General features: G+C 39.4%; 1 protein-coding gene across 1 annotated transcript in view; it reads right to left on the reverse strand.

Moving 5' to 3' along the window:
* The window catches only part of LOC147708856 (uncharacterized), a 632,993-nt gene that overhangs the window by 446,331 nt on the left and 160,529 nt on the right, over positions 1-26,133 (reverse strand). The window contains exons 7-8 of the mRNA XM_086925786.1: positions 18,594-18,643; positions 3,120-4,585 (exon numbers count right to left, since the gene is read on the reverse strand). Coding sequence (XP_086781912.1) covers positions 3,120-4,585; positions 18,594-18,643 — 1,516 coding nt within the window. The remainder of the gene's footprint in view (positions 1-3,119; positions 4,586-18,593; positions 18,644-26,133) is intronic.

Consider the following 26,133-nt stretch of genomic DNA (forward strand, 5'->3'; position numbering starts at 1 on the left):
TTCAGGGTGTTAACCCAAAACGCAGGAAGATGAAGCTGCCTTTGAAGGACCCTGTGACAACATCCCTGAGCAGGATGCCTTTTGTTCCTGTAGACACTTAGGAGACAGAGCCAAGGTAGGGGAAATCAGTGCCCAAACCGGTTTTCCTGTGGGCATGCAGCCCACTGGTAGCTACACCTCTAGGGTATTCTACCCTGCTTCTGACGTCAGAGGAGGGGTCAAGCCATCTCGAAGGGGGCACCTATAATTGGAGATAGGTCTTGATATAGTCACTTTTTGGGAACATTTTCACATCAACCTTACTGCCAAAGTGAGGTTTGATGCTAGCAGGGAACTTACAGTCTCATTCTACCTTCAAAGAGGAGTACACCAAGGTTGTATTCTACCCTCTTCATTGTTTATTTTGTATATTAATAATATTCATTCTTATTTATAGAACACAGTTTTGATGTATCTGTGATTGGAGGTATTCAATGCTTGTGTTGCTACATGTTGACGATGAAGTGTTACTGGCTCGAACACCGAGGGCTCTATAAAATTTAGTGGTTTATTTTACAGATTTTATGTCTAGTTTAGGTCTAAGCACAAATTTTGTTGAGCTGCAAGTTAGGTCATCTGTCTCATGGTACTCAAAACTACATATTTTTCCCATTGATAATAGTAGTCTTGTAAAGGTTTTTAACTTTCCTTACCTTGGCATTTTTTTTGATAGTGGTTATTCATGGATAACAAAATTGGGTTTTGTTGCCAGGATTGTTTGCAATTGGTGGCTTGTTTACACAAATTACCAACAAATTCAGAGGGGAAATGTTTGATTCCTTTGTAGTAAATTTTATTAAAGTCAGCGTATACCTGTTGCTACTTATGGGCAGGAGTGTGGGGTTATGACAAGGGCTCTCCATTACAGCTTGGAGAGAACTATTTCTGGATATGTCTTTTGTCTGCACCCCCTAGCATCCCACACTATTCATGTCATCACGGTTACAATATTTGGAAGACTCTATCGAGTAAGCTTTGCAATTACTCTGGGTTTCGATCAGGACGAATGGACAAGCCCAGGGTTAGCTCTAGGGGGGTATAACCGGTACAGTCGCATCTAGCACTGACCTAAGGGGGCGCTGTGTTTTGAAATACCTTATGGGCTCAAAAGTAACCTCTCCACTGCAGAGTTCCTTTTGTGTTGCAGTTTTCAGGCAACAATAAAAATGTCAAGATAATTCTGAGGATTAATGTTCCTGCTGGAGAGAAATCGAGTTTTATTTGGTGGCTGTTCTGACTCAACATAAAGTAGCACAGAGGCCTAATATGCCTGCTGCAAAGAACATGTTACATGCAAATCACAGAATTGTATTTTATGTGGATAGCTCAGTGGGCTACTGCTTTTGTCACATAGATTCTTTTGTTACTTGCAGAGCTGCAAGGCATTGGGGCTGGAACCTACTGTTCTTTCCCAGTCTTTCATTATCCTAACGTTGCTAAATAGTGTTAGTTTGGTGTCGAAATACATTCTTTTTAATAATGTCAACCCCAGACACATTGGTACATTATAAATCCAGAGTTTGTGCCTCTCCAGATCAAACACTCTTAAAATATATTGTCTACAAGTATGGATGATATGAGATTCCCGCACCTTGTAAACCTCATTGTTTTATGTAATATTTGCTATAGACTGGTTTACACACGTATGATTCATTATCTCTGTGTAATGTGTGATATAAAGTGCTAGGACGCTCTTTTATGATTTCCCTTAAATCAATTTTGATCTGCTAATTTCTGAACGTCTTCGTAATGGTTACACACAATCAGTCCTTATGATATTTAACTTTCTTTTGTATATTTTACGTTAGATTTTCTAGATGATCCTTCATTCAATGCTGGGAAAGTATGTTTTTAAACAATGCTGGGTTGACTTCTATTTTTCACAGCCTTCCTAATGGATTAGTGTACTTTGCAGTAGAGCATTTCCTAAAATCAGATGTGCAATGTGGTAGAATAATAATATTTTAACTATTAGGTGTTCAGTTTTTTTCTGAATTTGAATACCAGTATTAATAGTGTCACGATGTGCAAAATTGCCTAAAAACCTTATTGCCACAAGTCACAACATTTTCTGGATTACAACTTATGTTCTTCAAGCTGATTGGTAATTGAAGATGTATTTTATGGAATGATAAATGTACTTTTTGCAAAGAGTGGCAACTGTCTTTAGTGAGATGTAAAACATAAATGTTTAATAGACAATGGTTGTAGTCAATGCATGTATACATTTTCCAAAACTGTATCCTGCAGGACACTAAAACAGTTACCTGTTCTACGTCGACGTGAGCATAAAAGGCTTTGCACTCTCGCCACTTAGAAAACATGAACACTGCCTTTCCAGGTAACTAACAAAATACCTTCTCCTATTTTGTTTTCACCCCACCAACCCTTCCCCCGTAGTACTGATGCATGCATTTTCCATAATACTTTTATAACCCTTCTTTTAGAGGTATAAGGACAGGTAAAGTTAATTATAAATTGAATTAGAACATTGGAATGTTGGGTGCTCCATTGCAGACAATGGAGTGCTCCCTGCTTCTATGGGCTGGTAAAGGCCCGCAGAGCAACATTCCAATGTTCTACAAAGGCTTCTCGAAGCTCGAGGGGATTTATATCCCCTCGAGCTTCGAGAACCCTTTGTTTAATTTGTTAGAACATTCTACCCTCTAGTGGCAGAATGTTCTAATAACCTTACAGCCCTTCGTAGCAGGGCTATACCAGCAATTAAAGTCCCGCTGTCTCGTTAAAGTCCCTCGCCTTCGGCTCCGGCCTTTAACGATTCAGCGGGCCTTTAATAGCCGGTATAGCCCGCTACGGCGGGCTATAAGGCTATAATAAAGCATAGTTCACCCATAATTGACAACACATAACTAAAACATGAATGTCAGCTACAAAAGAATATTAATTCCAACACCATTAAACTGGGCAATATTAACACCTACCATTTCCAACATATCTAAATTCTGGTATGAAATACCATGTTAGAGAAAAGTAATTTTTTATTAAATATAATTAGAGTAACATATCCATAAATATTGTTTAATTCCTACAGTTCAAGCCTCAAGAGTGTAAAAACTTACCTTTTATTATGAAGTTGGATTCTTGTCCAGTAGAGAGGTTTCATTGGGCGACATGGTTCTATCGCCTTTTTCCTGCTAAGACTGTCTTGCTGAATTCCAAGTGCAAACAAACATCCAGGCAATGGAGGAGCAAGAGTCCCACTGACTGGATAAGGATAGGCTGTTATGTTCAAACTAGGTACTGGTGGTGGTGGTGGTGGTAGTGGTGTTCCATTGCCTGAACAGGGCAAGATCGGAGGTAGTGGTGGAGGGAGAGGTGGCCCCAAATTCTGACCCGGCAAAGGTGGTGGGGGAGGTGGAGCCCCAAAACCTGGTAAAGGAGGAGGAGGGGGTGGAACAGGAACGTCAGAGCCTGGCAGTGGGGGAGGAGGAGGAATTATAGAGCCGGGCAATGGAGGAGGAAGTGGAGGTGGGGGTGGAGGTGGACCGACACATCCAGGTAGTGGAGGACAAGGAGGAGTACTAGAATTCCATAACCCAGGCAATGGAGGAGGAAGAGGTGGAGGTGGAGGAGGAGGAGGAGGGGCCGGTGGCTGCGAAGGGACAGTTGTAAACTCTAAAGTATGTGGAAGTGGTGGGGCGGGGGGCATATTAATGCCATATTGATGTGGCTGGACAGGAATATATTCAGTTCCAGGCAAAGGTGGTGGAGGAGGGACTCCCATACAAGGCATCAGAGGTAAAGGTCCTTCGCCAGGCAGAGGTGGTGCCGGGGGAGGAAGTGTAACATCCTTCCCTTCGAGCAGATCTGGAGCCAACCTTGTGACAAGCTGAACTGGAGTAGAGGATGTGCTGCAAGTGCCATTTAATGTATGGTAAGAATTTAGATCCTGGTAACTGGGTTCAAGTTCAGAGTTAGATGGAAAATCGTGTACAATTTCTGTACTTGAAGATGAAGCAGATGCAAAAAATGATTGTCCTGGATATGATATGGAGGCCTCTTTTTCTGTCTCTGGAAAAATTGTCTGAGCAGGAAAACCCTGCATAGTTTCAACGGAATTACACGAATATTGCTGCAACAAGGATTGTTTTGGTGATAAAACTAGAGCTATTTCAGAGCAATAAGTTAATGGAGTTTGAGGTTGTAAAGTTGGTAATTCCAGAGCTGATTCTGCCCCACTGTCCCCATCAAGTATGGGTGGTAGCTGTGGCAGTGAAACAGCGGAAGGCACTTTTTGTAAAACAGATTCTTCTGTTGGTGATGTTTGTACAGATTTTACTAGCAAAATACTTTTGGGAGGTACATTCAAGTCAACTTTGTGAAGATCAGAATGCTGTGAGTCTGAACGTGAAGCAGTTTCACACTGAATCCCCAGATCTATTGTGGTCCGAGCTGTATCCATCGGTACAGACTGTTTTTCCAGTTCCGTTATTTTTGTCCTGAGATCCTCAATGGTTTGCTCCAACTGTTGAATTACGTTGGCGTGTTCTTCCTTGAATACAACACTTTTCAATTCATAGTCCTCCTATAAAAAAATGAAAAATGTTCAAATATTGCATTGCGAATTTCTTCATTAACAGTGAGAACATTCCATTTCCAATTAGCAATCTCAACAAGGGATAAACAAACAACATTTAGTCTAATACCTTTTTGATAGACATATTGTATGAAATTGCAATTAACTTTTGGTTTAACTCAAAGTTTCTTCATAAAATAATTTACATCTGAATGTCAGAGCCTCATAAAAAGTTATTACCACTCTAAAGTATCTTATTGAAGAAGAGACTGGAGAGCAGATTCTTTTCTGAAATATTAAAAATCTTACTTCCAAAGTTTGAATGATAAAACATGATTTCATTGGTCACCAAAAATGAGTGTTCCTGTTTCAACTCCAAGTGTTTAACACAAATTGTTATAATGTATATACAGATTTATGCTTTGCTCGCTATTCTTCCAGGAGCACATCTACTATAGTTAAGGAATTATGAATATGTCATTGGTGAAGTAATGAAGAGAGGGTCCTATGAGGTATGTGTGGTTGTTTATATTTATAATTTGTAACTTTACGTCAATGCAGACAATACACAATATCTCATTGATTTGTCAATAAATAAATATAGCAATCTACAGAGTGTCTCCAAGATGCTTTCTCTTTAAATACTGTGAGAATATATATATATATATATATATATATATATATATATATATATATATATATATATATATATATATATATATATAATATTTGACCTTCTGTTTGCTCATGTCTACAGACAGAATCTTTCTAGAATTCAAGCTGAATCTGACCAAGCCTAAAACATCCTCACTTCAGAGTTAAGGGCTATGGAGTGCATCTTTGGGGAGGAGGTCACACTGGGACTTCAAGTCAAATAACTAGAAATATTACTATCTATTGCCCACTAATGGCCATCGATAAGAAAACTTTTATTTGTAATAGAGGGGTTGTCCACTTCTCTATGCGTAACTCGGTTTGTTGCCACACTCTCCCAAAGTAATTAGAAAGTATTAAACAAGAAACAAATAGGTGTACATTTTGGTGGTCTCTAAAGCTCACAAACAACACACAATGTTAGGGGTCTTTGAAAGCACATATCATCTGAGTTGCTTGTGTATTTGCTTTTTCTTTCTTGTTACCATCAATGGTTTAATAAGTAATAAGTTAAAGATTCAACCAAACGTTTCAATTAATGCACTCATCTCCATGGTTAACTCATCTACAAACATATTCAGTCAGCCATGGTGAGTGCAAATTCTAGCTCTCATTGCTGTAACGCTGGTATCGCCAAGATCCAAAAATGCTTGTGTGGGGCCTGCGTCATTAGCTTTTGTTTATCATATGTGACAGGACAACTAATATCATATCTGGTTTATATAACAAGAAAATGAGAGGCAGCAGAATTTTCAAATAATAACAGCTAACTCTTATGCGAGGTGAGGGAAGACAGACAAGTTTTTTTGCTTAAAAGTCTTTTTGCTTTCTTTGATTCTTTTCTCCTTCAAATAGAAAGTTGCATGCATCCAACACATTTCACTTAAGCATATGCTTCTTATAGGCTCGATTAGATCACGTTTTGAATAAACAAATGTGTCAAGCTATGACTGCGACCATCAGTGTTATACTGACGGATCTTTGTGTTTGGTAAAATTGGAGCACAAGCGTCAACGTCTGATTAAAATCCAAGAGCATATGAATTGCTCAGGAATCCTTAGTATCATAAATGATACACCGTGTTCGGCATGGAGAGTGTTTGTAGAGATCGCCGAGTACGAGTTCACACGCAGTAAAGATACTCTTGGATTCTAATCAAATGTTGACGCCTGTGTTTAGGTGAAACGTGTTGGATGCATGCATCTTTCTATTTAAAGAAGAAAAGAATAAATGAAAGCAAGACTTTCTTTTTTTATATATATATATATATATATATTTATTGAAAGTTTTTGGGTTTTTGTTTTCTTTTTTCATATCATATAGACATTTGGCACCTAGTAGGGAACAATACAGTTCACGTCTTTCCAATCTTTACAGACGTTTAGCAATTTCAGCAACATCAATACACATCTACGTGAGATCGTAACAGCAAGTTCATATTAAGCACACCACCCCTCCTCTCCCCCGGATATATGTGTAGAAAAATTAGTCCTCTTCTGTGGCCCTTGTCCATTTGTGAGCTGAACTAGGGCCTCCTCTAGGTCTAATCCGTAATATATAAGCCAAGGCCACCAAATCTTGAAAAGAAATTTAGGGGACCCTCTTGTTTTGTATGTTACCCACTCCGCCCCATGTACATGTCCATTCCTGCGCTCCATTCCATCAGAGTGGGGACTTCCTGCGCACCCCATTTATTGGATATGTCTCTCATAGCTACCGCCATTCCCATGTTGCACAAGATAAGACTCTTCAGAGGAAGGTCTATGTCTGAAGGTATGCCAAGTAACACATCTGTCTTTTGGAAGATGACATCCAAGTATCGCACTTAGCTCTCTCAGTACCTTGGCCCAATATCTTTGTATAGGTGTGCATTCTGTGAATGAACATGCCGGTCTCAATCTTGCAACGGAGGCAGTCTGGGGAATCTATCCACCCCATTGTGTAAAGACGGGATCTGGTCACATAAGTTCTGTGTAGGATTTTAAGTTGGATTAGACACAGTCTCAGTTTAATGGCAATCTCTCTTGGGTACATTAGCTCTGCATCCCGATCTATATCCTCTAAGGTACCCACAACACTCTCCCATTTCCTTCTCAGAACCACTAAATTATCTGGGATGTTATTAATAAGTATCTTGTAGGTCCAGGAGACAGCCTTTTCTGATATTTTTTCTTGAAGGAGTCTGCCCTCAAGTGGCGCAAATTCCAGGGTACCTTCAACATCTATCCCTTCTGCGGCCCATGTGTGTTGTATGTGTATGTACTTATATTGTTGCCTATCTCTCATTTGGAATTCTTGCTGCAAGGCTTCAAAGGTGCCCTCTTTTATTAGGTCCTTGACTTTCAAAATTCCTATCCTGTCCAAGTCTTTAAACACCTCCAGTTTCCAAATTTCCAGGGGGCGGTTACCTTCCCATAGTCAGGTCTGTCTCGTTATCTTCCTGTCCCAGCCCAATTGCCTTTCCGCAGCCTGAAAGCAAGACTTTCAAGCAAAAACCAGCTTGTCTGTCTTCTATCTCCATACTTCAGAAAAAGAGTTAGCTGTTATTATTTGAAAACTCTAGTTTCCTCTCATTTTCTTGTTATATAATGTCAAAAATGGAGTGGTGTGGCTCACTGGTTAGAGGCGGCAGACCCGGGAGCAGAGGACGGCCCGGGACCAGGGTTCAATTCCCAACGCGGCAGGGTCGTGGACCAGGGTCAAGGGACTCGATAATTCTCACCTCGGTGCCTACTCTAACCAGGGATCACACTCGGCAACTCTGGGCATTAGCTTGCCTCATCTCCACAACGGCCCCCCACATACGCCAGGGATGCCTGGTTTCACCTTGGAGATACCCAGTAGGGACCATCTCACAGGGAAAGCCAGGACGGGTTCCCCAGCGGTCTACTGCGAAGAGATACTCCTTCGGGAGTCGATTCTAGCGCATTACAAACCCACAATTAATTAATTTAATTAAAAGTGTGACCGGACGGTAGCGGGTCACTTGTGGTGGGCAACAATCTTTGCCTATCAAATGTGTGATTATTTTGGGTGGTGCAGTGACTAAGTTCCCTAGCCGCCAATATTTGTACAGTAATATTATATCTGCCTCTTCTGGGGCCATAGGTGCATACTTTTCTATATCTGGTATGAGCTGGAATTCTGCAATCAAAGTCGGGGAGTAGGGCAGACCACAACAGCCCCTGTGGTGCAGGGTGCTCCCCTAACCCTTCAGGGACTAAAGAATACCGACGAGATATGGTGGACTTAGGGCCCTGAATCACATTCAACACGGGGCCATCATGTTATGTTTTTTCAATTACCAAACCTAAATGTGCTAGCAAAGTGAGCACCTTACTGTGTACTCAAATGTGTGACTGATGGCGTGAGCTTGCAAAGGCTCTTTAGTCTGGTAGCTCGCTTGCTCCTGGTTGTTTGTCTGCACGGCACTCACTACTAGAAGCAAACTTGTTGATTAAAATAGTTTGACTTTTTTTTATATACTAATATCACTTGTCTTTCTGTCCATAATAGTGTTTTGCTAATTTGGACTTTGCCATCAACATCCATTTATAAAGCATCTTTTCCACTGCAATACAACAGCACAAACTGAGTTCCTCTTTGAATATGGCCACTCTTTTCCCTTTAGGCATGGAAACAGTGTTAAACACAACTTTATCACCTATATAGCTTCAACGTGTTCTCTATAAGGGACTGTGTTTGCTTTAGCAACCTGAAAGCTTCTATTTTTAGCCTACAAGTGTGTTCTCTTAGCATAATTGATATAACACTTTTTTTTCTGATTTGTCCTGCACTTGATCTTATGGAAAAACTAGGATGTCTACGAATCAAGAAGACGTACTACATAACCGGCAATGTCATCTATTAAAGAAAAGGTAAAGACAAACCCTACTTTAAAAATAACTGTCAAAGTACTTGTGAAGGTAACAGACCAGCAGTCTACACCAAAGCCGTAAGCTCGCCAGGCAAGAACTGTAGGCACTACTCAAAATGTGGTGGAGACAACAATTTTAGATGAATTGGAAGTAAAATATTAATTGCATGAATAAAAGCAAAACAATTTAATAAGTCAAAAGCAGACAATAAAAAATCTGTACTCATTTAACTATTTTCTTAGAGCAAAGTTGAAGTCCAGCAGCATATCAGGAAACTCTGGGCCTGAGATAAAGTTTAGTGGAAGAGTTTGGCAGAGTGAATACTCCATTGCAATGGTAACAGAGTAACTTTTCTGCCAAACTGATGTTCTCTCTACCTCACTTAGAGTTGTCCTACACTAATTCTTCTACCCAACGACAAACTTCTTCCACAGTCTGAAGGAGCAACTGCTATCAGAGTTTTGTTCTTTTTCCACCTGTCCTATTAAGAGTGACAGGCAAGGAGCCAGTTTTTACTTTCACATACCACCATCAAAAATGTAGCGGTAAGTGAATGTAAAAACATTTTAATGAGCCCCCCGCACCATCAAAGAAAAGCCCCATGGATAGAGGTTCATTACTTTTTTAATTTTCCAAATGAAAATCCCACTTCCTGATTTCGTTTTTGAAATAAAAAAAAGATATTGAAAGCGTGATTTACTACACTATCACGTTGATGGAGCTGCATGGCACCCTTTCAATGCATTGACAGGAATCACTGTGACGGTGATCCCTGCCAAAGTCAATAATATCCGCTGGAGGGGTGGACCAATCATACTTCGGAGTATGATTACTTCTTCGATACAACTCTATTTTATTCTATTGCCCTGAGGGAGTAAATACAGAATTACGAGATAGTGACTTAAAATAATGTAAAACATGCCAATTCCCAACAGATGTATGAAATCCACCATTGATCGTACTGATGTGATACAACAGGAGCATGGTAATATATCTGGTGTAATTAGACAGCGGCACACTCCACTGATAGCAGATTTAGTACATTTTACGTTATTTCCCATCGCTACATCAGACTCTCGAGTTAAAGGCTATCTATTCTCACTACTTATATCATTAAGGATCTCCCATAGATCAAATACTGATTATCATGTAAACGCATGTTCTAATGAACACAAAAACCATGTGCCTTCCACTTAGACCAACATATAGTTTGCAGTCAAATTTCATTCTTCAGACCTCACCCACCAAACCCATTTATCAATTTAAATCACAAGTGGGCAATTTATATTAATGATTTGTTCTCTCTTTATATATATATATATATATATATATATATATATATATATATATATATATATATATATATATATATATATATATATATATATATATATATATATATATATATATATATATATATATATATAGATCAGCCCACTTCCTCAGGTTTTGTTCCATACTTGCCGTGTATCACATGCTGGAACTTCAAATGGAGGAATAAATTGAATTTGAGCACACGTACTGTCTCGTGGATTACTTCGTAATTTCCTGGATTGGAAGTGCATATGCATATATATATATATATATATATTACCTACTGGCAGTCGCCAGTAGGTATATATAGTTAGGATTTTTTCTCTATGGGATTTTTGAAAATTCTATGTCTAATAACTTTGGCGTTTGTGGACGGAATTGGCTGAAATCTTCAGGAAAATGGAACATTTTGTTTCCGAGCAGCCCCTGACAATTTGGGGGGGTTTCATCAAGGGGGGGCCGAGAAAAAAGGGGGGTCCCAAAACACGTTTTTCCCATGTTAATTTCCATAGGGCGGTTGGCCTCACTTTTAGCTTGAACGGCTGAAATGATTTGCACGAAACTTGGCAAAATTGTAGGGACTGTTAGCCCGATGTGCCTTTGCTAGGTCTCAATATATGTGCTCCAGTGGGTTTTGAGTAATTTAGGTTCAAAAAAAGATATATATCTGGGCGGAGCCTAACCACACATCTGATCTGATTGGCTGTCAGCACTTCATCCAAGAAGTGTTGGCAGCCATCTTGGGACCAATATACATGATAGCACCTCATTAAAAAGCATTTTAGTTAATAGAGGGTTTTAGGACTTTAGTTACATTATAAATCATTTGTTGATGGTACCATACTCCTTTTAGGAATTGTGGTGGGTTCTAAGGTGATTTTACCATGTGAAAAAACCTTCTGCTGTGATATCATGAATATTGTTTGAAAGAAAACTAATATCTCATGATTTTCCCACAGTGGTTTGGAAGGGGATCTATAAGCTAAACTGAAAGCATATTTTCTGTAAATTCACATTATCTTTCTCAGTCATGTGAAAATGAAGTCTGACATTCTCAGTAAAACATGTACATCCAACAAGGACAGAGACTGTCAGTTGATTCCTTTGTGTTCTACTGCAGCCTCCTAGAGTGTTCTAAAGAACAACTAGAGCGCTAACAGTCCTACTTATTACAAAGGTATGGCACACCTGAAGCCATCTTGATTGGAATAAAGTGGTAACTCTTAAAACATTTAATTTAAAAAGAAACAACATGAGGGGGTATATTTTGCCATAGAAAGTATGATTAGTGCTGCAGAATGAAAAATTAGGGCACATTTTGAGTGACTTCTCAAATCCTTTTCTATTTCATTAAAACATTCTGACATGCAGTCTCCCAAAATGGCCACCAGAGACAAAAGAGCCCAAATGTAGCCCAAATATCACCCAGATGTAGCCCAAGTATTGCCCAATGACAGAATGTCCCAGAGTGTTCTAAAGAACAACTAGAGCGCTAACAGTCCTACTTATTACAAAGGTATAGCACACCTGGAGCCATCGTGATGGGAATAAAGTGGTAACTCTTAAAACATTTAATTTAAAAAGGAACAAAATGAGGGGGTACATTATGCAATAGAAGGTATTATTAGTGCTGCAGAAAGAAAAATTAGGGCACATTTTGAGTGACTTTTCAAATCCTCTTCTATTTCATTAAAAAATTCTGACATGCAGTCTCCCAAAATGGCCACCAGGAACAAAAGAGCCCAAATGTAGCCCAAATATCACCCAGATGTAGCCCAAGTATAGCCCAATGACAGAATGTCCCAGAGTGTTCTAAAGAACAACTAGAGCGCTAACAGTCCTACTTATTACAAAGGTATGGCACACCTGAAGCCATCTTGATTGGAATAAATTGGTAACTCTTAAAACATTTAATTTAAAAAGGAACAAAATGAGGGGGTATATTTTGCCATATGAATTATGATTAGTGCTGCAGAAAGAAAAATTAGGGCACATTTTGAGTGACTTCTCAAACCCTCTTCACTTTCATTAAAAAATTCTGACATACAGTCTCCCAAGATGGCCACCAGAGACAAAAGAGCCTAAATGTAGCCCAAATATCACCCAGATGTACCCCAAGTATAGCCCAATGACAGAATGTCCCAGAGTGTTCTAAAGAACAACTAGAGCGCTAACAGTCTTACTTATGACAAAAGTATGGCACACCAGAAGCCATCTTGATTGGAATGAAGTGGTAAGTCTGAAAACACTCAATTTAAAAAGGAACAACATGAGGGGGTTAATTTTGCCATAGAAAGTATGATTAGTGCTTCAGAAAGAAAAATTAGGGATCATTTTGAGTGACTTCTCAAATCCTCTTCTATTTCATTAAAAAAAATCTGACATGCAGACTGAAACATGCACTTTGAATACCAGCAGCAGACGTCCCTGGTGAGCAGTAGCTTTACTACAGTGATCTAATGTGCAACTAGAGTGCTAACATTCAGAATTTATGGCAAATGTGTGACTCATCTGAATGCCTTCTTGATGGAACCAAAGTAAACAAGCATTGAAAATGCAATAGATCTCGCCCTCGTTTAAGTTAAAGCCATTCTGTTTGTAATGAGGTGGCTTTTTAGCTTTGCTTTTATTAGTGTTTTTTCAACTTTCATGTAAATAACATGCATCTGTATGCATATAAGTATATGTATGCATGCATTTATGTTTGTATTTATATAGATATACAGATGATTTATGTTTATATATGTATGTATATATATATATTCACTGAAAAAACCATGGGCTATAGACCATATATAGTTAGGAATTAGCATTTACAAAACCTTGAAAATTCACTGAAAAAACCATAGGTTATAGACCATATATAGTTAGGAATTAGCATTTACAAAACCTTGAAAATTCACTGAAAAAACCATAGATTATAGACCATATATAGTTAGGAATTCGCATTTACAAAACCTTATTTTACTTACACAAAACCATTGAAATTCCATATATAGTTAGTTGCACTAACTATATATCGCGCACCCGCAATCCACTGCTGATGATGTCACATATTACATCATTCATGACATGGTCAGTGACATCACTGATGACATCACTGATGACTTCTCAAATGACATCACTGATGACATCACTGATGACAACATCCAGTGACTGTATGTTTCTGTAAAGTTAAAATATGTCTTACATATTGAAGAATGAGTGGATGTATAAGTGTCTGGATGAAGGATTTAGTAGGTGCATGACTGACTGTATGAGTGAGTGATTGAATGTGTCTCACTGAGTGCATGGGTTAGTGACTAAACTGTCTTAATTTGTGCATCATTATGTCTGTTGTTCTGTAAACTGTTGCATGTGTTGATAAGTAGCTATATGAGTAACTATATGGGTTATTGATTGGTTGCCCAAGTATTTGTATGGGAGACTGAGTGTGTGTGTGGGTGGCTGGGAGGTGTATGACTCTGTGCATAGATGTGTGAGCAGTTGATTCACTAGATGTATGGTTTCAAAAGTGCATGTGGAAACAGCTGTATGGGTGTTTGACTGTGTGCATGAGTGTATTGGTGAGTGAATGGATATCTCAGTGCTACATGTTAAAGTAAGTACATATGTAAAACACAGTACATGTGAGAGTTGACATATATAAATAACTGTGCATAAGAGCCAGTGAATGTGTGAGTGGCTGTATGGATCATTGTGAACTTGTATCAGGGATTGTATAAGAGAGTAAATATGTGTTAGTATATGTTTGAATAAGTAAAGTTTGTATAACTGTATAGTTGAGGAAATGGAGGTGTGATTGATTCTTTGCATGACTGACTAGGTGTGTGAGTAACTCCATGGATGAGTGACAGTCTGTGAGTGTCTGTTTACACTGATTGTATCTAAGGTTATATTAGAGTCTGAAGAGGTTCATCGTATTATCACATGAATGATATCATCAGTGATGTGATCAGTAATGTCAAATGAGATGTCATCAGTGATGTCATCAGTGATGTCATTTGAGATGTCATCAGTGATGTCATTTGAGATGTCATCAGTGATGTCATCAGTGATGTCACTGACCATGTCATGAATGATGTAATATGTGACATCATCAGCAGTGGATTGCGGGTGCGCGATATATAGTTAGTGCAACTAACTATATATGGAATTTCAATGGTTTTGTGTGAGTAAAATAAGGTTTTGTAAATGCGAATTCCTAACTATATATGGTCTATAACCTATGGTTTTTTCAGTGAATATATATATATATATATATATATATATATATATATATATATATATATATATATATATATATGTGTGTATATATATATATATATATATATATATATATATATATATATATATATATCTCCTCTCCACTTTTCCTTAGTGCCTCCTAGCACAAACAGGATCACAGACACAAAAATTTGCTGATGCCAGAATCAATTTATTGTTGCTGTGGATAAAATGGTGCTTGCCTCAGACACGTTTCGGACACTAGGCTGTGTCCTTGATCACTTAATAAACGGGAAGCTAAAACATACAATTTAAAGGCACACATTTGGCGTGAACCAGTGACGTCAATCAGCATCTAATAGACATAGAAAAAATACTGTAAGTAAACAATTTCTTTACCCTACCGTGGCTATTCGTAAAAGCAAAACATTGTATATAAGTTTAAAACACCAGAAACGCAGTTGCACATGCAGTCATGGAAATACATGTTGTTTGTTTATCCCATCGCTTAATATTTAAAAAAAACTTTTACACAGGACTAATATACTGTGCTCTAAAGCACATGCGTCTATATATATATCTCAAATGCAATGTCTATGTAAATGCGTATTTTAAGTGCAAAACACAATATTTAAAACATTTTATTCCATAATCGCAAATGAACTAATAAATATAACGCATAAAAGACATACATAAGCCAACTCATGTTAATGTGCAAAGAACGCTGAGTGCGAAAGACGCAGAAATTATGCAAATTAAGCGTGGATCATGAAGACAGATCCAAATATAGGATAATGTGCAACGTAACCTTATTCAATTGTGCAAATACCAATATGTATTTAAGTACTCTGCATTTGCCATTTTGGTACATTTGCCTATTTATAAATATGTACTAACTAAGGTAAATTTGATAATATGGTAAACAATAGAGCTTTCAATTCTGTGTCAGGTAAGTGAAAGATTCATTGGCACTATTTTGACAGCAACCATGCATTTAAAATAGTTAGTGATCATGGTTGCTGATGTTGTAATAATTTCTGACTATTTCCTTTTGAGCATGGGGAGATGTTTGTATTCAAATAGGCTGGAGATGCAACAAAAACGAGTTTGATCTAAGGCACAAACAACTTTAATTGGACATGTGGAAGAAAGTTACTAGTGAGGTAAGTTGAAAAAATGATGTCTACAATAAAATAGGTATCATGAATTCCTGCACAGATGTGAAGACATAGATGTATGCAGGTGAGGAATTTCCTTCTCATGTATATCATGTATCGCAAGTAGATGGTAGGCAGCTGTTTGGCACATGTGACCTCCCTGTTTCATCTTATCATTTCCTCACCTTGTCTTCCTCCATCCACCCACCCTGCACCATTTTTCTATCTGCAATCTTACTTTAGGTTTTCATTCAGCATTTTCTTTCATTGAACACATTTATTCAGGACCCCAAACTTTTAACATCACATTTTCAGTCCTTGTATAATCTGTCACTTATAATTTTTTGGGCACTAACTCCTTCACTAGAAACCAAACTAGAAGTTGGTGGTAATTTGCGATTCCTTAAGGGCATTTTGCACATTTTTTGGCTACATACATTGCATTTAAGGAATCACAAAATTTGCGATTCCTTTAATGCAATTGCAAAATAAGAAATCGCAAATTTTGCGATTCCTTATTTTGCACCACATTTTGCTTAATACATCCATTAAGCAAATTCGCAGAATTTCGGCCTTTGCGAATGCGAATTTGCTTGATACATATGGCCCATAGATTTTAATCCAGAACTTGGTGCTCGATTCAACATCATGTTAATTTGGGCAAGGCACTTACAGCCAGATTCATCAAACCAGAATCGGCTCGCAAAGGGCCGGATTCTGAGAATCTGGCCCTTTGCGAACGCTATTTTTGCATTTGAAATGCATCATCCCAAATTCAAAAATCACAAATGTTGAAATCGCTAAATTGCGATTAATTGCATTTAAGGAATCTCAATTTGAGATTCCTTAAATGCAATTTATGAACCATTTTAAAATTGCAAAATCGCAATCTGGGGCCGCTATTTACCGCAAAGTCTAACTACGTGGTAAATAGCAAAAACTTAGAAAAATGCACTTTAGTGCATTTTTCTAAGTTGTATGTTACACACACACATGTCCTTGGGACATGTGTGTGCGCAACGCCAGTGGACATTATCATTTCAGGGGTGCAACAGGGTGTCCTTTGGACACCCTGGCACCCTTGGAATTGCTTCTTATTTGCGATTTGCTAATTGCTAATCGCAAATAAGGAAGCTGTAGAAATCGCTAAAATTATTGCGATTTCTACATGCATTCCGTTTTGTGAGTCTTTAATAGAGAATCCTTAAAATTCGCTATTAAGGACTTGCAAAACAGGACTTTGATGAATCTGGGGGTTAAAGCTTAATTTAGAGATTGGTGGACCCTCCCAAAGTGGGAGTTTGTTTTTGAAAAAGCAAATATTAATTATCCCCATATCCTGGGAATTTACTTTGTTCCAGCCCCTCATCCCCACGTTTTTCCTGGCAGAGATGGACAGGGGAAAAAAAGCATTAGGATATCCACCCTACATATGGCAGATAGTGTAATGCCGTTTCTCCAACAGCCACTAGTCTGTCGGGACATCAGAGGAAATAATCCATCAAAGGAGCAAACAGGACTTTTTCGACAAAATACTTAAAAGTCCACCAGTCTCTAGGAGAAGGGCAGACCAGGGGTTTGGCAGTTGTGGTACTCTCTTGTGTTTGTGACAAAGTATTCTGTCTGTCAAACTCTAAACATGGCCGATAGTTTCTTAGGTTTTCTTCAAATCCGTACATGCTGTAACTCATGCCTATCTCTGTTCTCTAGTTTGAAATTGTTTCCCTCCTGCCACCTCTTGTCCCTACAGTCTCAGTGAAAATGCTCAGGAGTTACCTCATTTTCTTGGTGTTCTTTCACAATTTCGTCATCCTGAAAGTCATTAAACGTGGGTTCTTTTTTCATCTGGCCTTTGTTTTACAACCTTCTACATATTCAAAGCTCACCTTAAAAATGTTCTCTACTCTTCCACCGACCTGTCATATTTTCCCATTTAACAACAATGTCGCCCATTTTGCCTTATTGTGCATGTGTTTTTTCTGAAACATTTGCAAAAGCACTTTAAAATATAAATACCTGGGGCGCATTTATAATTGAGTTGTGTGGAGCTTACGCCGCATAGGTGAGGCAACTACTAAGTCAGATTTATCAAGCCATGCCAGGCCACCTTGCATGGCCCTGAGTGGCTTAATACATCTACAGTAACGCAGCACACATTGCTGCGTTGTTACACTGCCCCAGGGAGGCATTCCATGAGTTGAACGTGGGTGTTCCCCTGCATCCACCCATGGATTATGGTGCATGCACAGATTCACCATTAATAGGTATGAGTCAAAATCCTACGCCTTCCCATGTGAGGCGTAACAAGGAGAAATATCTTTATTTCTCCTTGTTTTTTCCTCTTTCCATAGAAAGAGTAAATTCCTCAGAGAATTGTTTTTGAGCAGGAAAGTGTTCCTTCATGCACAAAAACAATCCTGCTTACAACTATGATGCAAGGGTGCCTGCGTTGGAGCTAGGCAGCACATTGTGCGCCAGCGCAATGAAAGGACAGAAATGCTCTGTATAATGTTAAATATGGCGCATTCCTGCCCTTTCCATTTCACGCAGCAAGGTGGCTTGCTGTATTGCGCAGCGTGCAATTTTGATAAATCTGCCTCACATACCAATTCCTCAGCTCAGAAAGGTTGGGGTCAAAGCAGGCAACACTTGTTAGTCTAGCGCCACTCTAACTTCCTAACATCAGGAATAAACACACGTCAAATATGTTTACATTGAGGAATTATGAAATTAGAAAATTAACTGTTAAGTACTTGAGAAAAAAGTGACCACTTTCTGCAACATTACCTGTGCTTCCTTCTGTTCCTCTTCATATTGCTTCTCAAATCCTCGATGTTCTGTGTACAAAGTAAATATACAGTGTTACCAATCTTATTCTTATAACCAGTAATCTCTGTCTTGTACTGACCAATGGTACTGAATCTATCAGTAAGCTTGTGTTGTTCCTAAAAGCCCACCAGAGGGCAAGTGAGTACTCAACATTGTGTTCAGTGTTAATCTGCAAGTGAACAGACAGTTCTCTGTCAAGAACTCCTCCCCCATGTCTTCAGTCTGGCTCATGTTGCTGGGAGGGAGGCCACCAGTAATCTTTAATAGGACTTTCTACACTTTTCCTTGACAACTTCCAGAAAAAAAGTGGCTGTGAATTTTGTGGCAATCATTTTATCACTCTCCTGTCTGTTACCAGTTCATTTGGGTCAACTATGTTATTTCCCCCCACTGTCTTTTGCACAAGGGTTTTCACTGAAATCCACAACGACAAATGACTCAGTTCCAACTTTCTAATAGAATGTCTCTGCTTGTTGTCTTCAACCTACCCAGGTCAACAAATAGCTGCAAGTGGGGAGACGGGGCAACAGTGTTCTAGCTCACTATGATTTGAAGTTGTCAGTCATAATGGGGCGTATTGGCATTTGTTAGGCCTCCTAAGACTTACAAAGGGGCAAAAGGAAAAACATTTATAAAATATTTCTGAAAAGCTTCATTATGAAAGAGAAAACGTGCCACAATTGATATGTACGTACGTGTAATGGTTTGTGTTTAAAAGGTAGATATGGACTCCTGACACAAACTCGCATGATTCACCGCATGGCTCTCTCCTCACCATTAAAGGGTGCTTGTCTCCATGATTTGCAGCTTGCATGATTAAACATTCTGGGCCCAGAAGCTGAAAGGAATACTTCTGTTCTACCCAGGGAAAAGTGTGTCACCTGTATCATTAGACGTGCTTTCCTTTTAAATTAAGGTTCTACCATCCCATTTCATGGTTAGGTATGTCTCTAATCCTGACTCAATTTATAGAGGATTATTAGTTTTATTTACCATCCCTAGTTGGGATATATTACATGTATCTACATATTTAATCTAGCTTCATGAAGACACTTATCAAGATTTCGAAAGTATTCTAACCAATCTTCCTCAGCGTATTCATCTGCATCCTATGGGACTGCCATTCTTTAAATTGGGATATTACTCAGTATGTGTTAGAAATGTGGGCCTCTAGTAGGCAGTGGTTTGCACCCTGCCCAAGTAGGGACCATTCCTTCTAGTCAGGGTAAGATGACTACACACCCAAGATTACTCCTGCTCACACCCTTGGAAGCTTGGCACGAGCAGTCAGGCTTATCTCAGGGGTAATGTGCAATGTGTAAATTATTTGTACATACACACACAGTAACAGAGTGAAAAAGTTACAAATGGACACCACACCAGGTTAGAAAAATAACCAATATTTATCTTAATAAAACAAGACCAATATGACAAACATCCCACATACATGAGCAAAGATACCAGGTTTAAAATAGTTCAGACAAAAACAGGTGCATGGGAGGTGAGGCACTGGAAAAGTAATGTGATGTGTCGGTTCGTTACTGCCAGGGGAGGTGATGCGTCGGTGCCTTATTGTAAGGGGAGGTGATGCGTCGATCTCCGGACACACGGCCTTGGTTCCTTATTACTGCGCAAAGTTAATGAAGAACTTGGCACACAGGAGAGATGTGACAAAAATCCAGACGTGCTGGGTCAATGTGGCAGCAGCGAACCATTCGCTGCATTGATTTTCCAGCCACGTGGCAGATGATGCGCCGATTTCTTCAGCCGAAGTCGGAGCGAGTGTCCTGGACGCTAGAGATATGGTGCTCAAGACTCAAGCTGCACCAATTTTGGGACACATGACAGGCGCTGCGTCGATTCTTCTGCCACATCACAGTGATGCTTGGTGTTTCAACCACACAGCATGAAAAACAGGCGCTGAAGGTCGATGCATTGATTTTCTTTTCTTCTTTGCAGGAAAGCCACCTCCAAGGGCCCAGAACTGTAATTGGCACCACTTAGCAGGTCAGAACTCCATCAGAGGTGTTCAGGGGCTGCAGGTGAAGTCTTTGATGGCAAGCACACACAAGCCCTTGGAGAACCTTGTCAAGCAAGATAATGAAAACAAAGTCCAGTACTTTCACTCTCCAAGACAGAAACAGCAAGCAGTAGGCCATCACAACATAGCTACAAGCAGAGTGGCAGTTACCCTCCTACAGCTTCTACAGCTGATCCGAAGTTAATGCGTCACAGCCCCAGTACTTATACCAGTGTCTGCCTTTGAAGTAGGCAAACTTCAAACGAAAGTCTTTGTAGTGCACAAGACCCTGCCTTTCCCTGACCTGACTCCAGACACACTACAGGAGGGGGTGGAGGCAGTTTTGTGTGAAGACAGGCACAGCCCTATTCAGGTGACAGTGACTACTCCTCCCACCACTCTAGCTCAGGAAGACCCATCAGCCTGGTGATGGACCATCAGGATATGCACGGCACACCTCAGCTCCATTTGCGTGACTGTCTAGAGTGAATGCACAAACAGCTCAACTGCCAGTCTAAACGAGATGTGGATTCCACAAGCAAGAAAATGCCCACTTTCTAAAAGTGCCATTTTCAAACACGCAATTTAAAAGCCAACTTCACTAAAAGATGTATTTCAAAATTGTGAGTTCAGGGACCACAAACTCCAAGGGGCACATGTATCAACATAAGGAATTGCGATTCCTTAATAGCGATTTTTCTGAAATCGCTATTTAGGAATCTCAATTCCTTATGCATGTAGGGATCGCAAAAAAAATTTGCGGTTCCTACATATTCCTTAATTGTGAATTGCAAATTGTGATTCGCAATTAAGGAATAGCTTCCCATTCATTCCTAAGGATCTAGAGGCCCATAGGAATGAATTGGAATTGCATGCGCAATTTGCGAGTACCAAAAAGGTACTTGCAAATTGCGCACGCAATTTCAAACGGGCAAGGGTGCCAAAAGAAGACCCTGATGCACCCCTGAAATTGCCATGAGACCACATGTTGCGCACACACATGCCCTTGGGGCACGTGTGTATGTGTAACATTGAACTTTGAAAAATGCACCCTGCCCTTGGGCCTACCTTAGGGATGCCTTGTATGTAGAAATTGGGAAGGTTTGGGCTTGGAATGTGAGTGCACTTGAAAGGTCGACATGGGAGTTTAAAACTGCTCTCACAGTCACTACAGTATCAGATTTGAGACACAGTTTCAGGGCAACATATGTGGGTTGAGAATCAGTGCTGCAAGTCCAGTAGCATTTGATCTACAGGACCTGGGCACACAACAAGCACTTACCAGTAGTCAAATATGCCAACCATGAATAACCAATCACAATCACTATTTACACAGGCAAAAACAGGAGGTCAGAAGCAAAAAGGCAAGGGAAAGCACATAAAAGATGCCAGCTCTAACAGTATGCAAAGGCTATATTAAGTAGGATTTTATACATTCCTGACACCACAAGTTAGTAAGTCCCCCATACTTTTAGATATGCCAACAAGTTAGAGTTCAGGAGAGTAATTGGCTGACGATCCAGAGCTTCACCAAGGCAGTGTGACAACTGCTGGTATCTCTAGGAATGGGCTGTACTCAATCTAATGGCTGAATCAGCTTCTGAAAATGTCATCAGCTTGCTGTCTTTCATCAGTTTCTCAATAACTTGTATTGCTTTGTTAATGAAATCAGACAACATGAGTTATTTATTCTCTATTAGAACATTGGAATGTTGAGAGCTCAATTGGAGACAATAGAGTGGCTCCATGTTTAGAATGGATGGTATAAGCCTTCTGCTCCAACTTTTCAATGTTTGTCTTTCTGATTCTCCCTTTTTAATTTAGAACATTCTATTATTAGTGGGTGGGCTGTCCCAATAGCCTTATAGTCCCGGCTATATCGGTTGTTAAATAATTGCCTTTAACAATCGGTATAGCTCTAGGCAGCAGGCCATAACACAATATTCATACTTTACCATTTCCCCATAGTGTAGCCCCTACATGAATAGAACAGTCTGTTCAACAGATATGAGCTTGCTGAAATGACTGAGTGAATTGTGAGATATGGCATCTCTTTCCTTCCCCTTTTGTAGCAGAATGTAAGCCTCCCACACAAATGGCCTAATCACTCATTTAGCATTACCTTGGGTATTTACAGAGGTAGTATTACAAAGATATAATCTAATTGAAGTGCAATATTATTGACAAAGAAAGACAGATTAGGGGGTAGACCATTGTGGTGCGTCACAGGTTAGCCTATCTATTAAAGGACTCATCTTATCCACTTCAAAATTTCACAGACCTTTGTTAAGAAAAATTCCCATGTATTTCAGTTTCAGTATTTTCCACTTGAAAGGGTACGACTTTAACATTGCTGCTGTAAATGATCTGGATATTGGTAGGGCTTCAAATTTTCCCCAGTTGATATGCTAACCTAAAAATACTGAGAATTTTGATATCAGGGCTTGAGGTGTGTGATATACGTTAGCGGGTTAGATAGAGTTAATACAATATACTCTCCATAAAATAATGACGTATCTTCACTTGCTGGGGTGAGTACACCTTTGATGTTTACTGACTACCTAAAAGCAATCGCCCAAGGCTCTAGGGCAAGAACAAAATGTAATGGGAATATTGGGCAGCCATGGCATGCCCCTATTTATTTCAAAAGGTTGTAATGTATGACTGCTACATGCCACTACTGCTGTGGGGTTTGTGTAAAGCCATCGTATTTTTGATAGATAGACCTTTCTGATCCCCGTATAAGCAAGGACTCTAAATAAATATCCTCACTCAACCCAGTCAGAAACCATCTCAGTGTCCAGTGAGGTCACAATTTTCTTCTCAGCGTCATTACGCACTTGCCATAAAACATATGCTGGTGATCTCAGATTTGCTGCTGAAGAGAAATGCAGAACAAAGCTCAACCAATTTGCCAGTATTTTTGCCAGTATTTTGACGCAAATGTTACTTAAGGAGATGGGCCTATAACTCGCAGTATCTAATTGTTTTATTTTAAAAAATAAGAATTTGTTTTAGGACATTTATTTCAGATTTGTTTTGCACTTTTTAATTATTTTTTTTAGAACTTTTCAAAGTAGTTAATACACAGGTAAAATTACATTTTGTGAATTATATTATTGTATTAATCTAAATGTATCAATCAGATATTTAATTGTTTGTATTTATATTACTTTAATAGGTTTGTTATTACATGATGTTGCAATTTTTTGACAATAGGCAATAATTGTCCGATATTTTTATTCTATATTTATTTAGATACATTGTCTAAATGTGTATTTGCATTTGCAGCGATTCTTTGGAGTGGGAATAATATATCAGCCCCCTCCACTCCCCAAGAGTTCAACACTTTCCCAAATGTTGTTTAGTTGCTAGAGTCACAACGGTAAAGGTGCCCCCACCCACAAGTACAATCTTTTCCCTAATATTGCTTCGTTTGGAGTAGGAATAGTAAAATTGGCCTCTCCAGAGTCTAACACTTTACCCGATGTTACTTAGTTTTTTTAATAGGAATAGTAAATCTGGCCCCTCAAGAGTCCAATGCTTTGCCTAATATAGTTTCTTTTGGAGTGGGAATAGCATTTGTGCCCCCTCTGAGAGTCCAACCCTTTCCTTAATGTTGTGTAGTTTGGAGGGGAAACAGCAATTTTGACCAAACAGAGTCTAACATTTTCCCCTATGTTGCTTACTTTAGAGTGGAACAGTAAATCTGACTGCCCCAGAGTCCAGGGCTTTCTGCAATGTTGCTTAGTTTGGAGAGACAAACGTTAATGTGACCCTCCCACCCCCACATAGAGTCAAATGCTTTCTCCCTTCACTTAGATTGGAATGGTATGGTAAATCTGACCACCCAGCATCCAAAGCTTTCTCTGATCTTGCTCAGGTTAGAGTAGGAATAGTGAATCTGACCACCCTCTGAGTTCTACGCCAAATCCAATGTTATCTAGCTTACAATGGGAATTGTAAGTCTGCCCCCACAATCTAATGTTTTCCCCAGTATTGTTTAGTTTGGGGGTGGGAAGTAGTACATCCTTCCAGAGTCCAATACTTTCACCCGCTTTATTTCATTTTGAGTGGGAAGAGTAGTTGTGATGCTTGCAGGGACATATTTACTAAGAATTCCTACAATTCAGGGCAGCAAGACAAGTTGCTGTGCTGTTTTGCGTCAACAGGAGGGAGCTGAAGAGCGCCACATTTACAAAAATGTGGAGCTAATCAGTTCTCTCCCAGCGCTAGTGCACTTGTGGCTGGCTAGCACCAATGCAGGCACCCTTGCACCATAGGTGCCTGCGTTCTGGAAAGGATTGTTTTTGTGCAGGAAGGGATCCTTTCCTGCATAAAACCCATCCAAAGAGGCATTTCTACCCTCTTTCTATGTGTGATGTAGAGTGCATCACACATAGAAAGAGGAAGTAAAGAGGAGAAATAAACATATTTATATGTGGTAGGCGTACCGATTTCACACATTTCCAACACTACAAACTTTAGGAAATCTGGAATTGCATGAAATTCATGGGTGGGTGACAATTGACAATGACCATAACATAAAGACTTGCCCATTGAATGGAAACTGAAGAACTCTAATGCCGTTTTACAAAACCCTGATTGCACTGAAACTCAGTCACTTTAACATCAGTCTTACTGTACAAGCTGGGGGCATTGCGATTCTTTCCACATATGAGGGATTATGTGTTGCCTTTAAAAGCCTCTTGCAAAACCGGCTGGTACTAGTAATTAGCAATCCCTGAGATGAATTGATGCTGCCTGCTCTGTAGCAAACTGGCACTTGAAGTACGCCTTATCTGCAAAACCCAGGGACATTAATCTAGTCACTACTCAACATACCAAGTATAGATTACCGTTTGTGCCAAGAAGGAAGTTAAAGAGAATGATTACCACCAGTTAGTCATAGCCTCTAAACATCAAAACTCTATGACCTTTTTTGGGATTAATTAACTCAATAAGAAATGGCCATTCCCAAAAGACCAGCGTTAGTTCCCGTATGTCTGCTGAGGGGTGGGTCGACCATTTTCTTGAATTCACTCCATGCCGACCACCAGCACACATCATTGTAACCATTATGGAGGTAATGAGCTTTTTTCATGCTTGAAGTATAATTACAAGAGGTCCTTTCTGCTCTTCTTGATTGCACCTCCAATAAGGCTCCAGGCGCAGATGGCATTCAAACTGACCTTTCTAAACGTAATATCAACTCAAGTGTCCCTTTGCTTCCTAATGTTTTTAATATCATAAGCAACATGAATTTACCTGGCGTATGGTCAAATTTGTTAACTGTCCCTATCTAAAAAAAAAGCAATCATACAGAACCGTGCTGTTCCTGGGATATTTCACTAATAGATTCTACTGTAAAAGTATTAGGCAAGGTTATCTTCAACAGGATAAAGTTATGCACTAATGAGCAGGGTATACTGAGCACCTACCATTACTGGTTCAGAAACGGCCTAGGTACAATGGAGA

Source organism: Lissotriton vulgaris, chromosome 6 (assembly GCF_964263255.1).
Source record: "Lissotriton vulgaris chromosome 6, aLisVul1.2, whole genome shotgun sequence".
NCBI lineage: Eukaryota > Metazoa > Chordata > Amphibia > Caudata > Salamandridae > Lissotriton > Lissotriton vulgaris.